Source organism: Lycium ferocissimum, chromosome 12 (assembly GCF_029784015.1).
Source record: "Lycium ferocissimum isolate CSIRO_LF1 chromosome 12, AGI_CSIRO_Lferr_CH_V1, whole genome shotgun sequence".
NCBI lineage: Eukaryota > Viridiplantae > Streptophyta > Magnoliopsida > Solanales > Solanaceae > Lycium > Lycium ferocissimum.
In genome coordinates, this window is record NC_081353.1 from 15,665,160 (window position 1) to 15,677,380 (window position 12,221).

Consider the following 12,221-nt stretch of genomic DNA (forward strand, 5'->3'; position numbering starts at 1 on the left):
ATCCGCTAGAACCTTCCCTTTTTGAAAAGCTTTCGAATGATCAAAATCTAGCAAAATATTAAACTACATTAGGTTACGAGGCTAACGATACCCACAAAGCCATAAAACCAACCGAATTCAAAAATAACCCATAAAAGGGGACCTCAGGCCCACAAGGGTAAAATCAGAATTTTAGCATAAAATTAGGTTATCCGAAGTCTAAATGGTCAATACCTCAAGTTTCCTGCAATTCTGACCCCAATTGAGCCTTAATTTCATCAATAACCAAAAGCCTCTAATTTAGAGAAACCCGTCAATTTAAATAATCAAAATCTGAAGTAAAAGAGCAATTCAAGCTTAGGAACTAGTTACCCAATGACTAAATACTAAGAATCTGGGAAATTCCTCAACAAAAGTCACAAAAGATTAAGAAGAATCTGGGAAATTCCTCAACAAAAGTCACAAAAGATTAAGGGGAGTTCTAACAATCATCTTAGGGTTCATAACCCCAAACTCTCTATCTAAAACATGATTTCTACCATGATTTCTCCACTTCAAAAAAAAATGTAGAAGACTTACCCAATGGAAGAATCCTCCACAAGATTAGCAAAATCGCCCCTTAGAACCCCCTTAAGTCTCCAATTTTGTGAATGGAAAGAAATGGTCCGAATTTGAGAATTTAAGGCTATTGAAACAGCGATCTCGCATCTGTGGACACACTTCTCGCAGATGTTGCCTCACATTTGTGGAGAAATGTCCGTAGATGCCGACTCATTTAACACCTCAGATCCTCACATCTGTGGGCTAAGTCCCGCATAGTCGGGCCCACAGAGGCGACACCAGACCAGAAACCCGAAAAGTTTCTGATTTTTCACCAACTTCAACCTAAAACCTGACTCTCATCCGAGACCTCCCGGATACAAACTAAACATTTAACCCATTATAAAAACATGCTACGAACGCACCGGCACCCTCGAAATTCACAAACGAGGTCATCTTGATGCGATCAACTCCTAAACCCTAAAAACCAAGTTTCTAACCCAAAGACCAAAACGCTCCTGAGTGCCTCGGGAACCGAAGAAAATACCCTACCAAGTTATAATCGACCCTCCGAATCTAATGGGATCGACGAAAATCCCAAAAAGACTCGTTAACTCAAAAGTCAACTATTGGTCAACTTTTTCACTCATTCAACTTAAAAGTTTCTAAATTTCTCAAATTTCATCAAAACCCTCCCGCCTACCTCAGGAACCATGCTACCCATCCCCACTGATCAAAATCACTCTAATGTAATTAAGGGAAAGGTCAATGGGGGTAAATGGGTCAAAAGAGCCTAAACGACCAAACGGGTCGTTACATCATCCAACCTTGGGTCCTTAAAGAAATGCAGCTAGTTGACAAAATAATTGCAAAGGTGCTGGTTGGGCTCAACATGGCAAGTGAGATGACCCCGGGGGAGATCAAATCGCTTATTCACTCTAGAGGAATCGTGCAGGACACAATGTTCGATGTCATGACCGGCGACATGTCATATAACATCATTATGGGAAGACTTTAGATTCGCCTCATGCAGGCGGTCCCATCAACTTTCCAGCAGTCGTGGAGTTTCCCACCTCGTGAGAGATAAGAGAGATCCGGGGTGAGCTGGCTGTAGCTCGGGAGATGGGTGCTCTAGTCATAGCAACCAAGCAGAGCAAGACTAATCCCAAATAAAAATTACATAAACTGGTACCTCTGATTGATACCGAATCAGAAATGGAAGGACCAAATGAAAACGAGTACAGAGAGAAAGAATCAGAGCGGCATAGCATGCCAAGGGGTTCATAGCTCCAGAAGACATCGATGCAACAAAGTCAACGATAGAGGCGCTCGAGGAGGTCATACTTTTCGTATACTTCTAGAAAGAAAGGTATTCTTTGGCTTGAATCTTAGTCTCGAGCTCAGACTCAATCTCATTAAACTTTTAAGGGCTAATGCAAATTGCTTTGTCTAGTCCTACTTAGACATAACAAGTATTCCGCCAGAGGTGGCCACTCACAAGCTTAGCTCTGATCCCGACCATCCTCCGGTAAAGTAGAAAAAGTGATCACTTTCCTTTGCCCTTAACCAATTTGTCAAGGATGAGGTATCCCGATTACTTAAAATAGGATCAATCTGTAAGGTAACATATTTGGATTGGTTAGATAATGTGGCTTTAGTACCTAGAAGCTCAACAAATCTCAGATGTGGGTAGATTTAAATAACTCATCCCCGAAAGACTCGTCCCCCCGCCCCTCATTGTTCAAATGATTGATTCAACGGCAGGGCACGAGTTGCTCAGCTTCTTAGATGCCTATTCTGGGTACAATTCAATCAAATTGGACCCTCAATATAATCCATGTCAGTAAACTGACATGACAACCTTCAACAACTTCAATCTACTTCTGTATCTTAATTAATTAGAAAGATAAATATTACCGTTTTGATACTTCTGTGGAAATGAATTTTTAAAGTTTAATGAAAAATTGAATTAAAATACCTTAGTTGAGTGACAAAGATGATACGGGATGCAAGCAATTGTGGTATGTAAGTCATGACAAAGTGATATGAGTTCATGCTATATTCAACCTAGCTGTCATGTTGGATTACTCATAAACTCTACAGGATCGTAATGATGTCAGAGCTCTAAACAAAGAACATGACAAATAAATTTCATAACTATGGCATGCAAGTCATAGGTCAGCATGTTGTATGGGGCAGAATGCTGGCCAGTCAAGAATGTTCACGTTCTGAAAAATGAAGGTCGCAAAGATGCAGATGCTCAGATGGATGTGTGGCCATACTAGTAGAGATATTATTAGGATTGAAGATATACGGGACAAGGTCGGAGTGCCCTCCGTGGCAGACAAGATGAGGGTAGCGAGACTGAGATAGTTGGGCATGTGGGGAGGAGGTGTAAGGATCCGTCAGTTAGGAGGTGTGAGAGATAGGCAGTCATAGGAGTTAGGAGAGGTAGAGGTAGGCCGAAGAAGAACTGGGGGGAGGTGATTAGACAGGACATGGCACAACTTCAATTAACTAAGGACATGACCTTAGATAGGAAGATTTGGAGGTTAAGGATTAGGATAAAAGGTTCGTAGGTGGTTGAATTTTGTAGCGATGTGTGTGAGAGAGGTGGGGGCTATCCTTTCCATCTCCTCTTCTCCTGTTCTTAGTAGTATTATTTTGGTATCACATAGAACATTATCCTTATGTGTATATTACTATGTGTTGCTCCATTTGTTTAGTATCTTGATACTTTGATGTCTTATTTCTCTTGTAATCCTACATCGACTTAGTTTCCTTTGAGCCGAGGCTCTATCAAAAACAGTCTCTCTACCCCATAAAGGCAAAGGTAAGGTCTGTGTACATCCTACCCTCCCCAGACCCCACTTGTGAGATTACACTAGGTATGTTATTATTGTTGTTGTTGGCATGCAAGTCATGATAGACCGGTATGACTTTACGCTATACTCAGCCTAATTGGCCTGTTGAGTCACAATCCTTTTGACAGCTCTAACTATTGTCATTCCTAGTGTTGAATTGGATTTCTTTTTGTTAGCATTAGTATTGCTTTCGTTTTGATTTGAGCTTTTTTTAGTTACTAACATTTATGAGCTAAAATTTGTTAGAGCATTAAAAAGGTCTAAGTCCAAAATGAAAAAGTTCAAGAAATATTTATAAATTACATTACAATAAATATCTTTATGTAAAAAATACTTTTAAAACTTGTATACATGTAGTGTCGAGTTGGTTTGATTTCGGTTCGACACTTTTTAGTTAAAACCAAAACCAGGACAATTATGGTCTTTTTTTTTTTTTTTTGCTGAATTCTAAACCAAATCGAACAGGATCATAATGGGGATTTTTTTCCAATTTGACTAGGATTATCAATTTGATGCAGTTTGTCGGTTTTCTTTATTTGCCCCTTGTTTCTATTGTCTAAGTGGCATGGTAAAAATCTTGTTGAAGTAGCTAGAGTGTTCAAGTAACAAGTGTGAATAAGCTTAGGGGTCATCTATATGTTTTGCCTTTTTCTTTTTTTTTGCCATAACTTTAATCAATATAATTAAGGGAAATCATTTTAAATGATTTTCGACAAATAAAAGGGAAAATTATGCTCTGTGTCTACTAGAAAAAATAATTAACCCAGTTTTGCTCAGTTTTTACCCAGTTTACACCTTTTATGAATTATTACGCATTTTTATAATAGGTGGATACATTGCTTATCGCAAGTGTATAATATTGTATAATATTTGTTTAATGCCCTATAATTTTGTTTACCGTTGTATAAGCTTGGTTGAGGAAAAAAATAGCTTATGGGAATGTAAACTGAAAATATGATTATATAGGTGTAATATTGGGTTGTATATTTTTGTAAAAATCACCGAAATGGGAGACAAGTCCACACGATAAAATACAGAGTTGGAACTTGGAAGTATCCTAGTAAACCTGTGTGGGTGTGGTAGAATCCGCTATCCCTCGAGATAGCTTAGCCTGCCTCTCCTTTTCTTTATCAATCTATCATCAAAAATGCCATGAATTGAGAGTGTCAACTGCTCCATCACTTCTCCATCTTCAGCCATGGAAGGTACTCTTTACCCAAATAGGCCAATCTTGCCAGTCCAATCAACAAAGCCAACACCTTTACCACCAACCCCACGCCTCAAATTGAATCCCATCACCACTTCTCCTCTCCCACCTCTCAAACAACAACAACAAACTCATTCTTCTTCTTCTACTTATTTCCCTCTTGATTCTCTTCTCCAACATCTCCTTCATGTTTCTCCTCCAAGAAGTATTAAATCTTCAAGAATTGGGAATACCCATTTGCCTTCTCTTCCTATTTCTGTGGAAAATCAAGAAAATGATGGCACCCTTTTGGAGAATATGAGGGTTACTGTTCCAAAGTTGGAATCTTTTGAGGATGATGGGTCACTTGATTTTCTTCCTTTGAAATGTAAGTTAATGATTGACTCAATTCTTGAATGCCCTCTTTGTAATTTGAGTGGATTCTTTGATTCTGTGAAATTTGAGTTGCTTGAAGTTGATTTGATGAGTCTTTTGAAAGGTTTAGATGTTTTAGGAAATTGGGATAGAGCTATTCTGTTGTTTGAATGGGTTGTTTTGAATATACATGTTGAAAATGATAAGCTAGATAGTCAAGTTATTGAGTTCATGGTTAAGGTTTTGGGTAGGGAATCTCAGCATTTGGTTACGTCGAAACTGTTTGATGTTATTCCATTTGAAGACTACTCACTCGATGTTCGAGCGTGGACAACTGTTCTACATGCTTATTCTCGTATTGGCAAGTATGACAAGGCAATTGCATTGTTTGAATATGTGAAGGAGAAGGGTTTATGTGCCACCTTGGTAACTTATAATGTTATGTTAGATGTTTATGGTAAAAAGGGTAGGTCTTGGAACAATATTTTAGTACTTTTAGATGAAATAAGGAGTAACGGGCTTGAATTTGATGAGTTCACTTGTAGCACGGTTATATCTGCGTGTGGAAGGGAAGGGTTGTTGGAGGAAGCGAAAGAGTTTTTTGATGGATTGAAGAGAAAGGGTTATGTTCCGGGAACGGTTACTTACAATTCTTTACTCCAAGTGTTTGGTAAGGCTGGAATTTACTCCGAGGCATTGAGCGTTCTGAAAGAAATGGAGGAGAATAATTGCCCTCCTGATTCGGTGACGTATAATGAGCTTGTAGCAGCTTATGTGAGGGCAGGCTTCCTTGAAGAAGGAGCTGCACTTATAGGGACAATGTCACAGAAGGGCGTAATGCCGAATGCTATTACTTATACAACAGTGATAGATGCGTATGGTAAGGCCGGGAAGGAGGACAAGGCGTTGAGCTTTTTCAAGCAAATGAAACAAGCAGGTTGTGTTCCTAATGTCTGTACCTATAACGCAATCCTTGGGATGCTGGGAAAGAAATCTCGAGTAGAAGAGATGATGGACATGATATCTGATATGAAATTAAATGGATGTGCCCCAAACCGTATTACTTGGAACACAATGCTTGCAATGTGTGGGAATAGGGGAATGCAAAAATATGTAAATCGCGTTTTCTATGAGATGAAAAGCTGTGGTTTTGAGCCTGATAGAGACACATTTAATACTTTGATTCGTGCTTATGGCAGGTGCGATTCTGATTTTAATGCTGCGAAGATGTACGATGAAATGATTCAAGCAGGATTCACTCCATGTGTCACAACATACAATGCGCTTCTTAATGCCCTTGCTCGTCGGGGTGATTGGAGAGCCGCTGAATCTGTTTTCTCAGACATGAAAAGTAAAGGCTTTAAGCCCAATGAAACTACTTACTCTTTGATGCTTCACTGCTATTCCAAGGGAGGGAACGTTAGAGGTGTGGAGAGAATCGCAAAGGAAATTTATGATGGTCATATTTTTCCTAGTTGGATGCTTTTAAGAACCCTCATTCTTGCTAATTTCAAGTGTAGGTCTCTCATGGGTATGGAGAGAGCATTTCAGGAATTACAAGAAAAAGGATACAGGCCAGATTTGGTCATATTTAACTCTATGCTTTCCATATTCGCAAGGAACAAGCTATATGACCGTGCTCACGAGATGCTGCATTTAATTAGGGAGAATGGTTTGCAGCCTGATCTCGTTACGTATAATACATTAATGGATATGTATGCTAGAGCCGGTGAATGTTGGAAAGCTGAGGAAATCCTTAATCGACTGCAGATGAATGGAGGAAAACCAGACCTTGTATCATATAACACTGTCATCAAAGCGTTCTGCAGACAAGGTCGTATGGAGGAGGCCATAAGAATTTTCTCCCAGATGACAGAAAAAGGAATCCGACCTTGCATTGTTACGTATAATACATTTGTTGCTGGATTTGCAGCTCGAGGGATGTTCTCTGAGGTAGAGGAATTGATCAGTTATATGATCCAGCACGAATGCAGACCAAATGAGCTAACATACAAGACTATTGTTGATGGTTATTGTAGAGCAAAAAGATACCAAGATGCAATGGATTTTGTGTTGAATATTAGGCAAAAAGATACCACCTTTGATGAAGAATCTTTGCAAAGATTTTCTTCTCGAGTTAGGGGAATATGTGGAGCCATGACTTAATAATCATATGGGCTTCCCAGTCTTCGATAAATTGATGTCCAAGTTGACTGGAAGAGAGAGGGAAGAACCTCGTAAGTTCCAAAAGCTCCTTTTCTTGTTATTGTGCTTCCCTTCCATTTCTTATCCTAAGTTTTAACTTTCTCTATAAAGATTCCAGACTGAGCGATGAACAAAAGAACTTCAACATTTTGATTGTCCCTTAATCGGACCGGCTTTGTCTATAGAGTATTTTGGGATACAACCGAGGAGTTACTGCACTTTTTTTTTTTTCAAGCTGCATTAGGCTAAGTTCTCAGGACTTTTGGATTTTGTAAGAAATAAGGTTATAAATCCTGAGAATGTTACAGGTTTCTTTTGTATCAATAGTAGTTTGATATGATATATAGATGTCATTTTATTGCTTCTGATAAGAGTTATTTCGACTCTTTGTATATGCTTTGTGACATTCTCTGTTCATTCAAATTTAAAGGCTCCAATTTGCTTATTACTGCCGCTACAGTATTATTTTGTGTATTTCTCATCTTATTTTCAAGTGAAATTTGTGGACTGGCTCTTATGAATTCTTCCCATTACAAGAAGCTGGCACCTGCAGGTAGCAAGTATATATTTTCTTCCAATTAAAGTAGAGAGAATACATGAAGTCCCCCGAACTAGTACCTAATTTTCAAGAAGACACTTAAACTTTGCAAGGTCCTCTGACCCCACCCGAACAATTTCGAATTGGCATTAATATGGCCTTTTTAGCCACCTGGGATAGGGGGTGTAGCAGATGAAAAATTAAAAAAATAAACATTTACCCCTTTTGTCTCAATTAATGTGATACACTTTCTTTTTTAGTTTGTTGCAAAAAGAAGATACATTTCTATACTTCAGAAATAATTTAACTAAAAACGTCCTCATTTACCCTTAATGAAATGGTTTACACCCACGCAAATATCTATGGCTTGTTTCAGACAAATTTCAGAAGTGTTCCTTTCTTTCTTAAACTTCATGTCTAGTCAAACTATATCACATAAATTGGGACGGAGGGAGTATTTGTTTATTAAAAAAAAAAATCTATTTTTTCTCTTGTTCTAAAGTTCTCCCAATTTTACAATTCTTTGAACATTCTAGATTCCTCATGAAATATCTGAGATATTAATTAAGTTGGTAATGAATTATTAACATGAACTATGACGTGTTCACTTAGCACCTGAACACATGATAAAGTATTCCTATTAGACACTCTCGATTTAAATTTTTGGAAAAACTTTTGCGCTTGTTCTCAGATGGTATTATGTGGATAAGTAAAAACTTAAAATATGTCCCCTCCTTTAATTATACGCATTCACCTCAACAATCCCTAAAACCTGAGGAGTTCGCTAATTAGGCTGATGTCTATAATTAAAGGAAATGTCATATTTTATGTGGTTAACTTAACTACCTAATAGACGCTTGAGAATACGCGCAAAGATTTTTTCAAAATTTGAATCGTAAGTGTCTATTAGGAACACTTTATCATGTGTTCAAGTGCTCAACTGAAACAAGATATAGTTTGAGTGTCTAAATGAAATTTGCTGGCAAATTTAAAGGGCTGTCAATGTATTAAGTCATATATCTAACACATAATTTTGAAGTGAAAAATAGTCCTCTTAAAGACAGAAGATTGAATAAATTGATTGTATGTATGAGATGCTAAAAAAAAAAAAATTCCTGCGGAAAATAAAGAAGATATTAGTTGCAAAAAAAAAAAAAAAATCACACAAAATGTGTTGATATCTAATAAAACCTCTAATTCCAACCCCAAATATCGATTTCTGTCAGGGTCATTAGTATAAATAAGAAATTGATATTGTTGATGTATTCAAGTAACTAAATGCTTCACCAATTAGAAAACTGTCATGAAATTTGTCAATTAGTGTAGACGTCCACTACTCTAGTAATTGTTAACTCCCACACCTTCATAATCTCTCCCATAATCTCCCACAACTCCACAACCTCACCTATGATCTTTCCCCATAATGTCAATGTCAATGATTAATGTCTTGTTTAAGACACCCCTTTTGGTAATCCTACCTCTTTGTAATGGTATAAATAGAGGTATGGAATGTGATATGAAAATACTTGGTTACTTGAAAGAGAATAAGAAAGTTATTATCTCTTATCTATACATTTCTAGTCTATAATATGTTTCAATATTGTTATTCTTTTAGCTTAGTTTTATAACACGTTATCAAAGACGGGTCTCATTTTATATCCAAACATTGTTTCGATTTCTAAGAGATGTTCGGATCCCAACCATTGTTGCTTTGAGATGTCAGGTACGCTCCAAATATGATTCCAGTGGCTATATAATTCAAACATGGTGAATAAGAATTTAAAACCAAAGTGTAACTTCCATTGATTTGTTATGCATGAAAATTCCTTAGAATCCTTTTTCAAGTTGAAGTCTTACTTTGTCTCTCATGTACGCCGATTTATTTACATTTACTTTTGGATAAATCTGGATTCTCCTAGTGTTATGTTATTAAAAGTTGATGAGCTGCAACAACAAAAAAAAAGATCCAAGTCTCTTTGTATCCAACTATGAAAAAAGGTGATTACAAAGTAATATCCAGGCATACTCCAAGCTTAACTATAAAGTTGGACTTAGTGCATAATGAGATATCAATTGGCATAGGACATCACAGAGTCTAATGCTTTCATCAGTGATTTAAGAACATAATACTTTCAACAACAAAAATGATAGAGCTCAGATTCACTGAGTTTTCTCATTTAATCAGACGGTTGTGAAGAACCCAACCTCACAATTTTGTGCAATAGTCGTCACTGCTCTGATGCACCAGCCGTAATCGAACCCGGGTTGGTACCGGGGCAGGGTACTATTCTACCACTAGACCACCGGTGCTTTGTTACATTAACAAAAAAGATAGTATGATGCATGTGTGTTTCTCTGTGATTCTTACTCTTATTTCGGCATTAGAATATGGTTTTATAACCAAAAGACTTTTAAATTATACTTTGGTTTTTTCATATAATTCATGGTGTGCGTATTTGGGCTGACATTGAGTGAAAATACAATGTATAATATTTTTGCTTTTATGTTTCATAGATCTTGTTGAAACTTATACTTGTGAATATAATCACATGGCAGTCATTATGATTAAAGGCTTGAGGGTGAGTACTATGGCACTTTGGCCTATTATTCCATTGATTGAGGGTCCAGGTCCCAACACACCAAAAGGGTAAGACATCGGGTTAGACTCCCGGTGCGCCACGATGATAAGATGTTGAGTTCTAGTCTCATTGCTTTATGGCTTAACACACCTTTATATGAGTAAGGCGTTGGGTTTCAGTCCCAATGCACCATATTGATGATATAATTGTCACGCCCCGAATCATGGCCTGGGCGAAACACGGCACTCGGTGCCTTCACCGCGTGTGACCGAAATAACTACACGGGTCAATCATCATCATGAGGCATAACATGAGCGAATATAATGTGAATGCATGATGAGCCTTTACAAAATGCAATAAGTCATAATACTTAATCAAAATACTTGTTTAAATATGAGTGCGGGAATAACATGAATGAGCCAAAATGGCTATACGACTCCGAAAGTGTGACATGACATAACTGACTTGTCTAGTCTATGAAACCTCTAACATAAATACAACATGGAAAACATACTCGGCGGGACAAGGCCCCCAAGATACCTTAGATGCATAGCTAATCATTAAAAAAGAGTTGACTAAACTCCGAATGAGATGGGGCTCACCAATAAGTGGAGATACGAATGCTGTCCCGAAGCGTACATGTGTCACCGTAACCGCACTGCGTCGTGAAATGCGAGCCCCCGGCAAATAAAGGGGACGTCGCACATTGAATGTACTTGGTATGTAAAGCAAACGAAGAAATAACATGGGACATGGAATAACATGATAAGAACGAAATCGAAAACATGATCATGAACATGAGTACATATACATATATATCATGCGTAAAGTATCGTGAGTAGGAGAGAAAGCAAAGAATATAACCGATAACATAGTCCGGTACTTGCGTCCTACCAAAGAACACTCATACCTTGCCGTGGAGATGAGATTTAATAATATTATGAAAGGATCAAATATTACGAGAGATCGTCCGGGACACGGGTGGAGCGATCCTCATCCTACGGTGGCTACGTAGTTTCGGTTATCCGAAGCCCTCCTAGCAATTAAAGCAACTCCCAAAACATGGACATGTAAAATAAGTGGCACTTGCCTTACATGGTTTTCATGAATATAACTTGCTTGTACATGGATATCATGAATTATAGCTTGCTTGCATGAACTTGTAAAACATGTATAGTATTTTCTTGAAAATAGCATAATATATCATAAACTAGCATGCATGAACCCATGGAATGGGATATATGGGTTTTTTCATAGATTACGGACAAATTCTTAATAATCATAAAGAAATATTAAGAACTCAATGATGGAATTATAACAATTCATACATAATATAATCATGGACATAGACCTGGGTTATATCATGAGCATGGTATAGAAACCCTAGTTTTCGGAAAGAATAATAATTTATGGATTATGAGGTGTGGGAAGAACAATGATGTTCCCACATGTAGATAGTAACTCTACATACCTGGTAATGCTCCAAACTTGAATTAAATACTTTAACTTTGAAGAAGATTTCCAAAATCTTTAGTTCTTGAACCTTGAGATGGTTTTCTTGACAATCCTAGTTTAGGAATGATGATTTCTTGTTTAGATTACAAGAATATGTATTAGAATTGACTTGGAATGATTAGAATAGGCTTACCTTGGTGTTCTTGATGATGGAGAGAATAGAAGGTCGTTCTAGGGCTAGGGGTGTGAAGAATGAAGGAAAAAAGTCTTAAAATGAAGTTTTAAAATTGTTTTGACCATTTTACGCCCTATTTTACGTCCCGTAAAAGTTTTACGGACCTTAGATCCCACCGTAAATCAATTACGTTGATTTAGGCTTTACGGACCAGTTTTACTGCCCAAATCTACGGCCCGTATAATTTTTACGGCCCGTAGATTCCACCGTAAATCGACAGAACACTGTTTTAGTAAAATGGGCATAAATTTTTGTACAGATTTCT

At 37.5% G+C, this 12,221-nt stretch overlaps 1 protein-coding gene and 1 non-coding gene across 2 annotated transcripts; one reads left to right on the plus strand and one right to left on the minus strand.

The window, feature by feature from the left end:
• Window positions 1-4,404: 4,404 nt before the first annotated feature.
• On the plus strand, window positions 4,405-7,594 carry LOC132041177 (pentatricopeptide repeat-containing protein At2g18940, chloroplastic). Its single transcript, XM_059431999.1, has one exon. It carries the CDS (start codon window positions 4,582-4,584, stop codon window positions 7,108-7,110), a length of 2,529 nt encoding a protein of 842 aa, XP_059287982.1. The 5' UTR covers window positions 4,405-4,581; the 3' UTR covers window positions 7,111-7,594.
• A 2,243-nt stretch (window positions 7,595-9,837) lies between these two features.
• On the minus strand, window positions 9,838-9,924 carry LOC132041307 (small nucleolar RNA snoR114). Its single transcript, XR_009411002.1, has one exon. It is a non-coding gene; the product is annotated as a small nucleolar RNA snoR114 (small nucleolar RNA).
• Between the last annotated feature and the right edge of the window lie 2,297 nt (window positions 9,925-12,221).